General features: G+C 43.9%; 1 protein-coding gene across 4 annotated transcripts in view; it reads left to right on the forward strand.

Annotated features, from left to right (window-relative positions):
* GTF2IRD1 (GTF2I repeat domain containing 1) overlaps positions 1-16050 on the forward strand; it is a 561920-nt gene that overhangs the window by 304940 nt on the left and 240930 nt on the right. For all 4 annotated transcript variants that reach the window (XM_069226907.1, XM_069226904.1, XM_069226906.1 and 1 more), the window contains exons 11-12: positions 10474-10499; positions 14270-14381. In XM_069226907.1, coding sequence (XP_069083008.1) covers positions 10474-10499; positions 14270-14381 — 138 coding nt within the window. The remainder of the gene's footprint in view (positions 1-10473; positions 10500-14269; positions 14382-16050) is intronic.

The raw sequence follows: 16050 nt of genomic DNA on the forward strand, positions 1-16050 counted from the left end.
GGCCTCCTCACTGCTCCTCTGCCGCCCTTCTCCGCGCCGGACGCCGAGATCAAAGATGGCGCCCAAGCTCCTGAAGACGGAGTCCCAGGGCGCCCGGCAGTGCAAGACTGCACAATCCTCCGCCGGACGCGCCTCCCCTGCTCTCCCAGTCTCAAGCAGGCGGGGAGGCAGGCAGCGGCCGCGCCCGGTGAAATCGCGACCGGGCCCGCAGCCGCAGCTCCCCCCGCCTCTCACCTCTCTCGGCGCGGGCCGACGAGTCCCAGACTCGCCCCGCGGGGTCCGGAGCGCGCTCGCAGCGCGAGCTGAATGCCCCGGTCTCCCTCAGCCGCGCCGCCGTCCCGGCCGTCCCTGTCAGGCCGCTGGGGGGGCGCCTGCCAGGATATCCCGAAGTGGCCGGGAACGGAGCGCTCGGATCAAGCGACCGTCCCGGCCGCCATCTTGGCTCCTCCGGCAGTATATTAAGTTACGGTCCTCCATCCTCCATTGCGCTGTAAATGTCTTGAGCCGGAGGGTCCCTAATCTGAACTTGATGAATAATGTTTTAGTATAGGGAGGATTTACATTATCCATGTAGGCCTCAGATTTGGGGCTACATTTATGGTCTAGGAACTGTAAGGTCCGACTGCCATGATTTTTAGACCAAGTTTGAGCCAAGATGTTCTCCCAATACCACCTTTTTACACGCTCTTTTACTTCCTTGGTCAAATTATGAGGAGCACTCCACACCTCCTCCATCTTGAGAAATTTACACGTATCTCTAATATGTCTAAACCAAGGGATCTTTAGTGCACTGTCACTTACAAGAAACTCATCTAATGCTACGTGGAGGGTGGACAAATTCTCCGATGACCAAAGACGAATCCAATACATGAGTGGTCTTAATGCAATTTCGTTATGGATCTCGTTTAGGGCTAGGTCAAATCTAAGGAGGGTGAGAGGGGTGCTCATCGGCAGCCTCAAAATTTTTCGTATAAAACTGTTTTCTACCGTGGTCAGACACCTAGAGTTAATGTGTCCCCAAAGCTCAGCACCATAAGTTGAAGCTGCAACTGCCGCTGCTTTATAAACAGTGATGGCAGGTGATATCTCCCCTTCCAGAGTATTAGCAATTTTCTTTCCTATCACTGTTGCCCTCTGCCTAAGTACTGTCAGACTCTTCCCGATCTGTGCCAACCAATGTTGGTCATCACTTAGCCTGATCCCCAAATAATCAAATTTGCTGACTCTCTCCACTGGTTGGCCTGCTATAGTCATTTTCCCCCTAAACAGTTTATGCTCGTTAAAAGCCATGAACTTCGATTTTGTTGGATTTATTTCAAGTCCTCTTTTAAAACAAAAGTTATAAAAAGCATCCAATTCATTTTGTAAGCCCATGGGTGTTCTTGAGATTAGTAAAGTATCATCGGCGAACATTAAAATTGGGACAGGGGATCCAGTTAGCCTAGGGTCATTGTGGTTGCAGTGTAACAGTTGGTCCGCGGCACCATTGATGTAAAGGTTAAACAGTGTTGGTGCCAAAATGCACACCTGCCTAACCCCCCTATTGACAGGTATGGCTTCCGTTAGATCGCCACTTTCTGACCAGCGTACGTGAGCATAAGTCCCTTCATGTAGGTATCTAATCAAACTTAGTAGTTCTCCATCAAGTTGATAACTCTCCATAACTTTCCATAGTATATCCCGAGGTACCATGTCAAAGGCAGCCTTTAAATCAATAAAGGCTACATACAAATGGCTCTTATTGAGTGACAAATATTTCCAACAGAGAAGGTTAAACCTAAAAACCTGGTCTATTGTACTCATTCCTTTTCTAAAACCTGCCTGGGAGTCGGAGAGAATTTGAGAATCCTCTATCCATATCTGTAGTCTATTTAGTACCTGCTTGCTGAATATCTTTTGACTAACATCAATTAGACTAATAGGCCTATAGTTGGTAGGTTGTTCCCTTGGCCCTTTCTTATAAATAGGGACTATGATTGCTCCTTGCCACGTGGTAGGAAGTCCTCCCCCCCTCAATATCTCATTACTGAGCGCATTTAGATACAGAGACCAGGTTGTCGGACGGGACAAATATAAATCACCTGGGATGCCATCAAGACCAGGGGCCTTCCCTTTACGTATTGATTGAAGAGCCAGTGTTGTTTCTTTTAGGGAGAAACGGTCCAGGTCAAATTTGAGTGGTATAACTCTCCCACCCGTTGAGGTGTTTGCAAAAAGGACATTAGATTTTGAAGGAGGAATAGCAGTACTGCTAAAATGAGATTTTCTGTATACATTTGAAAAATGCATCACCCAAGTTTTTGGCTGGATTACAGGGTAGTTCTCCACACCTTGGGAACTACTTTTGTCTGCCACTAATTTCCAGAATAAATTGAAATCCTTCTTGTGAAGTGCATCAACCATCCTATTCCAATATCTGGTTACCCACTCTTTTTTTGCGTTTTTAAGTACAATTGTGTATGCAGCCCTAGATTTTCTTATCTCTGGCAGTTCCCTTCCTTAAGTGCTCCCAGTAGCTGTATTTTGGCCTGACGACAAGTATTAGTGAACCACCTCGATACTCTAGTCCCAGTCTCTGTCCGCCTCCTTACTATCTGGAAATTTGGTTTTAACCGGGTGATCAGAATGCTATGCAGATTGATCAGATCCACCAATATCATATTTATATGCTTCAGTGGGGAAAGCGTTGTTACAACTATTCTATAGATTAGTAGCTGGAAGTTTACATCTTCTTCCACCCATTCCCATTTCACATTTTTACAATCATTAGTCCTAGTTAGGACACTATTTTGGGCCCATGTTGTCAATGTCTTACAGCTGAATAGAATAGTAGAAAAGGAGGTACTCAAAGCTTGATGGTCACTATCAATACGAGGGAGAACAACCATGTCAATAAGAGATTTCCAGAGAGCGTCATCTACTAGAACGTAGTCCAGGTGGCTAAAATATTGACCTCTCCTGTATGTAAGAACGCGGGGTATCTGATATGGTGTTTCCATTTACTATTCTTAGCCCCTTCATTTTTATTTGATCTTCGAATAGTTCTAATGCTCCTCCTCCTTTCTTAGATGTGGTTTGCACCGGCCCAGATCTATCCCATTCATCTGCAAACCGGATTTCTCTTTGCTGGTTGTCGTCTCTGCAACTCAATTGCATATTGAAATCTCCTGCGACAATTAAGCCCCGCCCTCCAGGAAGGCAGTTAAGAAAATCTGATAGCGTACTCAGCTGAGCAGTCTGGGTCCTTTGGGTGCCTGGTCTGACATATATATTTACAATTATTATACTAACAGGACCCCTAGCAGTACTAATTTCAACCATGACGGCTAATAGATCCCTCGTAGGAATTTCTATCTCCTTTACCTTTGGAAACAAATCATGTTTTAGCCAGATTATCAAACCACCTGAAGCCCTGCCTGATGGTGATGGAAGCGCAGTCTTCTGGAAGGTCCAATAACCTTCTCTGTTTATTGCAGATGAAGCCCATGTCTCCTGTAATAAAATAATATGGTGTTGATCTATAAAACTACACCAGTCAGGGTTAGCTGCTTTCTGAGTCAGTCCTGCCACATTCCAAGATAAAATCCTGATCGGTAGATCATGACCATCCCCCTTATCTGGCGGATTCTCTCTAGTCTCATTTAAACAAGGTATTACTCCCTGGACCTTCTCCTTTAGTAAGTTGCTACAATGCACTTTTGACTCCGCTCCCAAGGTATATAGTGTGTGGTTGTTTGGCATAAGAGGATCGAGACTGGGTATGCCATCTCTCCCGACCTTCACCGTGGGGGCTACACGTCAATCTATAGCTGAAGTTGGACTGTGCTTTTGGTCCCTTCTATAGGTACATGCATGCTGGGCCGTTATGGTATTATTTCTCTCTTGGGAAAACAGCTTTGTCAGTGATTGGGGGAGTTTATGGGCAAGTGCCACTTGTGATAAGGCACCGGGTCTCACTCTTTCATCAAGTGCCAGAAGGCCCTTAACTAGGCTCTGGCTGGTCAATTTTAGCCCTATAAGATCTGTTGCAGAGCCTACTCTTGTGTGTCTCTGTGCAGTAACTATGTTGTCCCTTATAATGGACCTGCACTTCTTTAATCCCCTTATCCAATGGATTACTTTATTTTTAAGAGATTCTCCTTGCTCTAGTGAAAAGGACCAAACCTGAGCCTCCACCAATCAGGTGACAGCACCCTCCAGAATCCTCCTGAGAGAAGCTCCAGCACCTCAGATTGTCTACTGCACGTCGTGCTAGGGAGTCTCCTCAGAGCTCTGCTCTGTCTTCACACCTTTTTTTCAACTATTTTCTCTCAGAGAAACTGATTTAACTTGATTTGTCAGCTATTTTCAACTATGTCTGACAAGGAGAAGAAGGGTCTCTTCAGAGACTGCAAGACTTGTGGAAAGAAAAGGCTTCATTCTGAAGACCCTCACCAAGACTGCATTTACTGCCTGTACCCAGATCATTCAGCTAAAGACTGTAAGATTTGTCGTACTTTTTCTTCTAAAACTTTAAAAGACAGGGAAGGCAGATTATTAATATGGCTGCAGAAACTAAAACATAGAAAGGACCCAGATTCTGAGAGTGATGAATCATCAACATCTAAGAGATCATCAAAAAGGGCGAGATCAGGCTCCAGATCTCCCTCACAACTCTCAAGAAAAGCCCTCAAAAAGACTACTTCAGGGTCTTATAAGGGTCGCCGCCGATCTTCTTCCCCAAAGAAAGTTTCCAGTAAAGAGGGGAAAAGCCATTCTTCCAGTTCAGAGAGGCACAGGAAATCTTCATCTGTTCCACCATCTGTGCCTTTTAAGAAGCCATCCTCTGTGACTGGGAAAAAACCTTCGTCGACGGATTCATCCAACCCATACATCACCTAGTAAAGTGTCCTCCCTTGTGCCAGTACATCTTTTGGAGAGAGACGAAGACTCAGATGATGAGGGGCCATTTGGAACAGCCCACAGTCCATCCCAACTGAATGTAAAGTACCAGGAAGAAGAAGACTATGAAGAGGTTTATGACCCCCAACTTTACTCAGAACAACAACAATACCAACAGGGAGCGTTTATTCCTTCCTCCCTACTAACTGACGTCAGAGCGATGTTAGTTGATTACAACAGGAGGTTTCCTCCTCAAGGAGAACAACCTCCTCCATCGCCTATTTCTGGTGTTTCTACTCCGCACCAGAGGCCAACGTCCTTACATCTCACGAATGTGGCCACTCCGGATATGACAATTCCTCATGACACCGACATCTCAGAAGGGGATCAGGAAGAAGGGGAGCTCCTGGACACTCACTTAGAGTGCGACGAATACATCATCCCTGCTCCTCCTTCTCCTTCTCAATCAAAGGTGGAATCCCCACCAGAAGACATTGGAGGGTTTCACAATCTTCTAGAGAGAGCAGCCAAACGTTTTGCCTTACCATTGCCTACTAAGCAAACAGACTGTTTTCTGTACGACTTTAAGGAGCCTTTTTAGAAGTCTGTGCGCTCTATCCCAATGGTAAACTACCTGTGAGAAGAGGGCCATAAGGTCATGAATAATCCGGCTACAGTTACGGCAGTGCTGCCGCGTCTGGATAAGAAATACAAAGCACCTGACGATGCACCAACATGCTTAACGGGACATCCTCCTCTGGAATCAGTGGTAGCTCAGGCAGCACAAAGAAGATCTAAGAATCCTTCTGCCCCGATTTCCGCACCCCCAGACAAGGAGGGTAGACGGCTAGATAACATAGGGAAAAGGTTTTCTTCTATGGCTAGAATAGTAGTTAGAGCTGCCAACTCTTTGGCTATTCTGGCTAGGTTCGACAGACAGCTTTGGCCTGACATTGCACCTTATATTACTCAACTGCCGGAAGATGCGAGATCAGAGGCAAGTAAAACGATACAAGAGGGTCAACGCACGTCTGCAGAGCTTATAGACTGTGCAATGGATATAGCGACCACTGCCTTTCGACAACTCGCCGGTGCAGCTGTGCTAAGAAGGCACGGCTGGCTTAAAGCCACCTCTTTTTGCCCAGAAGTTCAAAATAAAATCTTGGACTTACCTTTTGATGGCCAGGCGCTATTTGGGAAATATGTTGATGATGCCCTACAATCAATCAAAACGGACACGGACACGGCAAGGTCATTAGGGACCCTGCAATATCGAAAATCGTCCTTTCGTCCTAGAGGGCGTGGCCAACCCTCATACAGAGGGGGATATCAACAACACAGGTATTCCGCCTATCCATCCTCTTCACAGCAATATCGTCCATACTACTCGCAAAGGCAGCCGCCGCAACCGGCCTATAGTAGACCTGGTGGCCGTGGACGTTCAACCCGTCCGGCCAAAGATCCGGCTCGTAGAACCTGATGCTTTCAAGGCTATGGCTACGTCCAGTCCTCCTCCTGTCACTCTGGGCGGGAGGATATCTCTATTCCTCAAACAATGGCAAACCATTACTTCAGACAAGTGGGTCCTACAATTAGTGAAACGGGGCCATACTTTAGAATTTATCCAGATACCTCCCTCCAACCCCCCCCCCCGCAGGACTCCTTCAAGATACCCTCAACAACTCAAAAAGGAGATCGACAAAATGCTTCTCAAAGGAGCTATAGAGAAGGCCTCTGGCCCAACGAGGAACAGGATTTTATTCCAGGTTCTTCCTCATTCGGAAAAAGTGGAAGGATTGGAGGCCGATTCTCGATTTAAGGGAACTAAATGTCTACTTAAAAAAGCAATTGTTCTGAATGATCAGCTTGCAAGACGTCCTCCTGCGTCTCAATCAGGGAGATTTCATGTCTTCACTAGACCTGAAAGACGCATACTTCCACATACCCATCCACCCTGCCCACAGAAAATACTTGAGATTCACCGTAGCCGGCAGCCATTTTCAATACAGTGTCCTTCCTTTCGGACTGAAATCAGCCCAAGAATATTTACCAAATGTCTAGCACCAGTCGCAGCCTTTCTCAGAAGGAGAAAGCACCAAGTTTTTCCATACTTAGACGATTGGTTGATAAAGGCAAAGACTTATGCAGGAACGCACAAGTCAACAAAAAAGTGTGTTTCCTTACTAACCAATCTCAGATTCACCGTCAACTGGGAGAAGTCCAACCCTCTACCAGCACGCAATATTACCTTTCTAGGAGCAAGACTAAACACAGAATCCACCATGGCATGTCCCACGTTAGAGAGGCAACAAAGATTACTGACTCTAGCAAGTTCCATACAGAGAAGAGGAAAGGTTACTATCCGTCTGTTCAAGTCGCTGTTGGGCATGATGTCTTCATGCATACCTCTGGTCCCTCTATGTCGGCTAAAGATGCGCCCCTTAGAGCAACTAAATCTTCAATGGCTCCAGGTATCAGGCATTTTCGAGGACCAGGTACAAATAACTCCGATAATGTTCAGAGCTCTGAGATGGTGGTCTCAAAGGCATCATCTATCAATCGGCCTTTCATTTCTACAGCAACCAGCCCCCTGGACCATAACAACGGATGCATCGCTGGAAGGCTGGGGAGCTGTGTTACAGGATCTGCAAATAAGTGGCAAATGGCCACCGCATCTGGCATCAATGCATATCAGTTGGCTGGAGCTCAGAGCAGTGCACCTAGCCTTACAAGCGTTTCTTCCCAAGATCTCAGGATCGCAAGTGGTAATAAGGACAGACAACACCACTACGATCTCAACAAACAAGGAGGCACAAGATCTCTCACTCCCTCCAGGGAAGCCCAAGCAATCTGGAACTGGGCCTCGCAGCAAAACATCACACTATCAGCGGTGCACTTGCCTGGAATAAACAACAAGACAGCAGATGCACTCAGCAGGCAGAAATCGGACTGCCACGAGTGGGAGCTAGACCAGACAGTACTGAACCATATTTTTTCCCTGTGGGGAACACCAACGGTAGACCTGTTTGCGAACAAAGACAACGCCAAATGCCGGTTCTCCAGTATTGGGATCTTGGGGGAATGCGTTTACGATAGTCTGGTCAGACATCTTTGCTTACGCCTTTCCTCCCATTCCGTTGATCCCACGGGTCCTCACGAAGATGAAAACAGAGCCGTGCACTCTGATACTGAAAGCTCCGTACTGGCCGTGTCAACATTGGTTCACATTCCACTGGAGCCATCCCCTCAATTACTAACAATGAACAACTGCCAGGTTTGGCACCCGATCCGCAGTCAATGCGTTTATCAGCCTGGCTCCTCACCACAGAGAGTTTGCACATTTGAATATCCTGCAGGACTGCAGGGATATTTTGTCAAAAGCCAGAGCGGATAGCACTAACAAAACGTATTATTGTAAATGGAAAAGATTCTGTGCCTGGTGTCATCAGCGACAGATTGACCCACTAGTCTCACCACCAGAGGAAATATTACCGTATCTGTTGCAGCTAGCTCAATCTGGTCTAGCACACTCGTCCATTAAAGTTCACTTAGCAGCCATAGCTGCATACAGACGTTCAGATGATACACCCTCACTCTACTCTTCTCGGCTGATTAAGAGATTTTTGAAGGGGCTTTTCAGAGTTTTCCCTCCTTTCAGACCACCACCTCCTTCGTGGAATCTGAATATTGTCTTAGCACAACTGATGAAGCATCCGTTCGAGCCGATCCATCGTGCTTCCCTCAAGTTCCTGTCATGGAAGGTTGCCTTATTGGTAGCTCTTACATCAGCTAGGCGGGTCAGCGAGGTGCAAGCTCTTTCCATCCAAGAGCCATTCCTACAGCTTAAACACAACAGACTGCTAATGCGCACAAACCCGCATTTTATTCCAAAGGTTCCTTCAGACTTTCACATAAACGAACCTTTAGTCTTCAAATCATTTTTTCCTTGTCCATCTACTCCGGCTGAGAGGGCATTACACTCCTTAGACGTTAAAAGATGTGTTCAATTTTATTTGGACAGGACTAAATCTTTTCGACGCTCTAATCAGCTATTCGTAGCATACAGTGCTCCTAGGAAAGGTTATCCACTATCCAAGCAGAGTATTTCCAGGTGGATCGCCTCAGCCATTCGCTTCTGCCATCAAGCAGCGGGCAAACCTTTGCAATCACCTGTGCATGCTCACTCTACGAGAGCAGTCTCATCGTCAGCGGCACTGTTCACCGGAGTTTCACTACAAGACATTTGTAGGGCAGCAACATGGAAGAGCTGCCATACTTTCACGAAGCACTACTGCTTAGAATCTCTATCTCAGGGAGAGGTAGCAGTGGGCCAGGCGGTTCTCAGGAATCTCTTCAGGTGAAGGTGGGCCATCTCTTCTACATCCCTCCATCCTAGAACAGGTATGCACATTGTTTATATTTCTTATAAAAAATTAAAAAAAAAGAAAGAGAAAGGTATACAAAGATAAAGAACATTATAACAAACACATAAGTGGTCGTGTTTGAGGGGAACATTCATGCTACATTAGCGTCTTAGAATAAATTTTTGCTGTATCTCTTGGTATTTTGTCATGTATCTGTATATATATATATATATATATATATATATATATATATATATATATAGGTGTATACCTTTATAGTTGCATGTATATGCAGGATGATAATAAGGTTTCGTGTATCAAAGTGTTTTCCATTAAAGATGTTGTCATATTAAAATGTGCAATGTACTATTGCTCTCTACTCTGATTCAAGCATGTGAATCTATGAAAGTTCCAATACTGGAGTAAGAAAATAAGTTACTTACCTGTAACTGTAGTTCTCCAGTATTGGAATCTTTCATAGATTCACATGCGACCCACCCGCCTCCCCGGAGAAACTCACTTCACCTCTTTCTTTCTTTCTCTCTCTGTTTACTATATTGTACGCACTTGTGCTTGGAAAATCTGAGGTTCTGGAGCTTCTCTCAGGAGGATTCTGGAAGGTGCTGTCGCCTGATTGGTGGAGGCTCAGGTTTGGTCCTTTTCACAAAATGACTCTGATAGACTGTTAAATTGAAGAGGCCTAGGGCCTTTTTCTTTGTTAATATATCTTGACATTACTTGTGTAAATTATACCAGGGACTCCCATCTCGACGACGGGGAATGATTCAAGCATGTGAATCTATGAAAGATTCCAATACTGGAGAACTACAGTTACAGGTAAGTAACTTATTTTCTTTCCCCGTTTTCTGTCTTCTTCTCTTTGTCTGCGCTTCATTATTAGTGCACGGTATTATAAAAACCACTAATTCGAAAATGAGTACCCAAGTTGTACCTTTGTGAATGATATCAGATTTTAGGGGTGTACTTGCTTCTCAGGGGCAGTGATGTTTGCAGTTCTGCTATATATTTCAATCAAGTTACGCTGTTCAATACATACCACAGCTGGTGCAGAGTTGTAATGAGCGATTCTGTAACTACTTTCCGAAAAAAAGCCATTTAAATGAGTGTGTGTTTTGAAGAGAGGATGCCTCACTATTGAGATATTTACAGAGTCATAGAACATTTCGCTTCCTTAAGTGAATTTGCTATTTCTTGTCTCTTCCAATAGGATGTTTGATGAGAGAATTTTTTCAGGTATGTTTCAGCTGTTAATATTTCTTCTACGAGCAGGGATAAAACTGCATGGTACCTCTTCTATCTGTTTTTTACATAACCAGCTGTACCTCTTGTATGTCATAACTTGGGAAAGTTGCAATGATCTTTACAGAGCACACACCTAAGAAGCATTGGCAAAGCCAACATTCTGGCCCTGTCAAGCATGCAATGCTTTTTATTATTGTTTTGCAAACACATGCAGTACGCAAAAACAAATTGGCAAACATATGAAAATAGAAGAGTGGGTCAGAACCAGGCACACGAGATGAGGCACGGAAGTGCACTCCTTTTCAGGCAGCAGTGCACATGTGTACTTATAGTGCAAGGGAGCTAGCGGAGGACATGGGGTGACATATTGCGTCATGCTCTATGTTTTGGTGGACGGAAGCGAAAAGTGAACAGACCAGTGCATTAAGAGGGCCGACTAAAAGCCCCTGGGTGTATGCGTATATTATGTAGTGTTATTATGAATAAAAATAAAAATCATGAAGACGGCGAGACAGCTACAGCAACAGTCTTTGAGACATATCTAAAAATGCCTGTTCTCAGTGCTCCCACCTGTCTGTGGGCAAAGAAATAAATGAATGCAAAAGAGTGCAAGAACTGCAAGGCAAAATGACAGGAAGCAACACTGGGCTATAAAAAGAGCCACTCAGCGGTTTGAAATATGAATGCACATAAGCTGTTTGCGCCCAATTAAATGAATTGTGTGTCAGGAAGATATTTTTCACATAAACGTTTTAGCTGTGTGGTGTGACGCTACGCAGCACTCACAGTCATCACTTGCACAACGCATTAGCTTTATTTACTATGCAGAAGGTTTGTTATTCATTCACTCCTGGTTGATTTGGGCTCTCATTCCATCACCCACTTGTATTTTTGTCCCAAAATCGCTGGGTAGTGAAAAAACTCCACCAGGTTCCATACATTCTTTTGCATAACACATAATTCACATTTCCAACTTTATCACTAATAATAGATTGATTTTGATTGATTTTATATGTCACAACCACAAAACAGTCACGTAACAAAGGCCCCCACAGCCCCTGCGGTGCAAGGGGGGAGGGGCGGCTCCGAGCCCCAGGGGACACCCTCAACACTCTACACCAGTGGTTCCCAACCTGTGGTCCGGGGACCAGTGGGGGCCCGCAAAGCCTTCTCAGGGGGTCCGCGACTGCTTAGAAAAAAAAAAGAATTAACAGATTAGGTCCCCAGCTTTCAATAATGACTCACTGGGGGTCCTCGGCTTCCAGTAATGATATATTGGGGGTCCACAGAAGTAAACAAAATTGAGAACCACTGCTCTACACTGTGCACGAGTGGCAGGCCCCTGTCTGAGTCCAGGGAGAGGGGCCCCCTCCAAGGACTTTGCAGCCCCCCTTCAACTTTTGTTACGCCACTGCCTCAAAACATTTAGTGCAAGCAGTATGAAGGAATCAGTTTGAATTGGTGGGAGTGGGCTTTCTCAACGCTCATCAGAGACAGCTGGTTCTTAAGACAGATGGGTTAGAGATGTTTAAAGTGCGCATGTCTGGCTGGCCTTCGCAAGATGTCTTGCCAAAGGGACATGCACACTTAAAACAAGTGCACAGCTCTCTGCTGCCACTCGGCAGCTATTGCCCCACCCGTCCTACACTTGGATTAGGGCAGGCCTCTGAAAAATAAAATGATAATAAACAAGGTTTATTACCATTTTATTTTTCCTTATTTGGCAGGGAGACGCTTCTCTGCTCAAATAGAGGGGCCGCTCCTGCTCTGGAGTGAAATACCTTTATTATTCTCACCCATGAACTGAACTCTTTATTACATTTCATTGCATGTTTTTATAACCCTGCCTATGTGGCACGTATTCCTTTAGCCATGTACAATATCCTGGGAGTACATTCTCACTGTATAAATTATTATAATAATTAAATATGATACCGCACTTGAAATAAGAGCATAACTTTCTAATAGCTATTCGGTCTCAAACTGAGTACAATTAGCTGTTGTCATCCATGTACAGGGTATGTTTAAATTGTTTTCCCTAACACTAGACCACCATTCTTGCATTTATTGCACTTCTACAAAAGATTTGGCCAGTGCCACGTAGGCAGAGCACAACCATGCCCAGCCCACTTGTCTTTATGAAAATTAGAAATAGAATATCTCTTAAACCAACCCTTCAGTTCCATTTCAAACCAGTGTTCAGACATTGTGGCAGCAGGAAATGAATTAAAAAGTTCAAAACTGCATTTTGTTCCTAAATGTAGGCCAAGAGAGGATCTAAAATCTTCAAGATTGGCCAATCCACGACTGATTCCAGGGATGAGACACTGCGTGTGTGGCTCACGTGCAGAACCTGTAGTCCAAAGGGGTCAGCCCTTGTACTTTCCTGTAGTTAAAAAGTGTACCTTGTTACCGACACCATTGCCCTACTGAAAAGGAGAAACGTCTGAAATAAGCAAGAGTGTCATGTCAAAAATGTGATATTGTATTAATTTCACTGACGTGAAATGCTATCAGTGCATCATCTTTTAGATGTGTCATTTGATTTTAATGAAACTACATATCTCGATATACTTCTGTCAGCCCTCTTCATCCACTAGTCTGCTACTGTGTGTGGCAATTTTTTTCTGCCCACCACAGCACACAATATGAAACGATGGTTCAGTCCACTTCAGCCATTGAATCCTTTCTGTGTTTAGTGACCACACCAACTCAGAAGATAGCCCCGTTCAGTACCAGGGACTTATTGGCCAGTGTGTCCTTTTTTAAATAGCCAGTTCCTTTCACGCTTATGAAAATTTTGTGAGAGCCAAGCAGCTTTCCAGACACTGCTAATGTGCCTTTGCTGCGCCTTGCAATGGAAGGCAGTTAGTTTTCATCTATGAATGGACTTTAAAGCCATTCATAAATGGGCGCCCGTGCTTACATATTCAGAGGCATGCATAGGTCGTCCTCTTTGAATGTTGTTTCTTTTTTGTAAAACATGCTTGAAGATGGCCGCCTGTGTATGTGCCTGCACCCATGTAGACAGCAATCATTAAATGTTTTTGCAAGACTATGTTAAAAAGAAACATTTCAAAATAGCCATCCATTCCTTCACCCTTTTTTGTCATGGTTTTTGTAATGAGGATTTACAAAAACCATTACAAAACAAAACAAGCAGGTCTGCAGCCCATGCCAGACCGATTGGTTTTACCAGTGCCTGTTTTTCTTCATCTCCACTTGAGTAAAGTGGTGTGGAATTAGCAACTAAGATAAAACTTGCAAATTATAATCTCTGTTGCTCTCTTCTGAACACCTGATTGCACGGTTAGATGGTTTCGTGGCTAAGGCTGTGAAATCACTCAAAATGGGTTTGTAGAAAAAACAGGTATTTAAGCATTAAAACCTACTAGCAGTTATCCTTGTAACACTGAGTGCGCAAAGCGGAACTAATATCAAAATGCAGATGTGTGGGCAATTCCCAATTGTGTTCTAAAATGGAAAAGGCAGTAATGTAATGCCATCTGTCAACATTAGTAGAGTTCAACATTAATAATCACTATTACACAGAACAGAGTCCTCATAGTTCAAAATTGAGCTAGCTTTTAGCCAATATACATATTTCCAGACATTTGCACGTACTTCTTGTGACTGCAATAACAATTGCTTGTTATCTATAGTGTTCATGAGCCAAACCATTTTGGCTAAATATAATCCTGATTTAACATTACTGGTTTGACTTCATTTAATTATGAAATCTGCTGCATAACCATAACTAGGTAATAAATTTACCAAAGAACCTATGAAGAATGATGGATGCATCCCTGCAGATGACATTGAACCACAGCGGATGGATGTGCCTAACGTGGTTGGAGCATCACGTGCCAGCAGGTTAGTAGTTTCACTCTTCGGAGTTGTCAGTTATGTGTGCGCTATTACAGAACCTAATTAAGTCTCCTTGTTTTCAATGTGTATTTCGGTTGAATTCTGGTGGTGGTTGTCATAATTCTTTTAATTCAACGCTTAGCAGTGTTTACACATTCTGACAAAAACATGACAAGGGTAGATTTTTCCCAGTGTTTAATAAATAGACATCCAATCAATAGACATATCAACCTTATGTAGAACAGCAGGGGGCTCTCTGGAGCTTCATCTGGGGGACACAATGCAGGGGTTAAAGCCTGAGAGGTGTTTTCCCTAACTCGCCACCTGACATGCATGACATGGTGTATCTGGTGTCCATGGATAGGCTGATCACCTGCTGAACTCCCCTTCGCTCAATCACCAGCACATTTAATTTGGGCTGGAAAACTCCCTAGAGTGGTCAGAGACACCTTCTAGCCCTCTTCAGCACCTAGGTTCTCTGCTGTGATTTTCTCAGGACATATAGAAGCAGACAGCTAAACCCCTTTATAAGGATTGTACCTAGATCAGCCTGTTCCTTGTTGCTCATTTTAGTTTCAAAATACACACAACATCATGATGAATCATCATGCTCTACAGCGTTGTGCACATATACGAGGAATGGGGATAATGAAGAGTTGTAAGAAATACTCCGTATCCTTAGGTCTTGCAAAGGAACTAGAAAAACGCAAGGCTCAGACTGCACCTATGTTACACAGGTGTACAGGCATGTTGCTTTGGATATGGGAGAGGCAATGCAGTGCGAATGTGGAGAAAATCAGTTTTTACCATTTTCTACCAGAAGTACAGATTTTCTTTCCGGAGGGTATTACCATTTTTACCTAGTTTGAACTGAAATCCAGAAACCCTAAGCAAATGTTATTGTCTTCAAGAAAATTATTTTCACAATTTGATTTAAAGGCGCACCCATACTGTAATTATGTTTGATCTAGGCTGTTCCAGTAAAGTTGTCAGCTATAAGTCTGTCTCATTATTAATCTACGCTTTTAGCATTTAAGCAGGAAGTCATAGCATTGAATTGTAATGAACATGGCTGAAGACAATCTCATCTGTATTTAATAACTCCTTTTAGACTGGTGGAGAGGAAATGTTTTATGTGATGAGATTAAGAGCGTTCTTTAGAATTTGGCAGATGCAGGACAGCCATCAAACATTAGCAGCGAGGTACACAATTTAAATAGGGTGGATGGCAAACTGTGACAGGTTCTAAATAATACTCCTAAGTATGGTACAGTCCCGGATATTGTGAGCGCTTGGTACTGGATTCTCGCAGGCGACAGGTTTTGTCACCTCTGTGGAGTAGAATCAGAATATTGCATACATGCAGCTCTCCCTCATCCATAATTGAGACAGTGTCAAAGAATTTAACCTTCACTTGTTACTGACAAGGTGAACAAGTTTATGGAAGTGAATGCTTTGTGAAGACTCACTATCCTAATTATTGCACACATCCATTGTGATTGCTTTACAGTCAGCAGCTTCTTCAAATATGCAGACATAAAAGTTAGGTAAATATATTGGTGGTGATCCGTAATTGTATTGTAATTTCAATGTAAATTGGTGAATCTTATGACCATTATTTGCAGACTTATTTGTGCCTAGCCAATTATCTACATGGATTTTACATTTCCTACTT

Source organism: Pleurodeles waltl, chromosome 3_2 (assembly GCF_031143425.1).
Source record: "Pleurodeles waltl isolate 20211129_DDA chromosome 3_2, aPleWal1.hap1.20221129, whole genome shotgun sequence".
Classification (NCBI taxonomy): Eukaryota; Metazoa; Chordata; class Amphibia; order Caudata; family Salamandridae; genus Pleurodeles; species Pleurodeles waltl.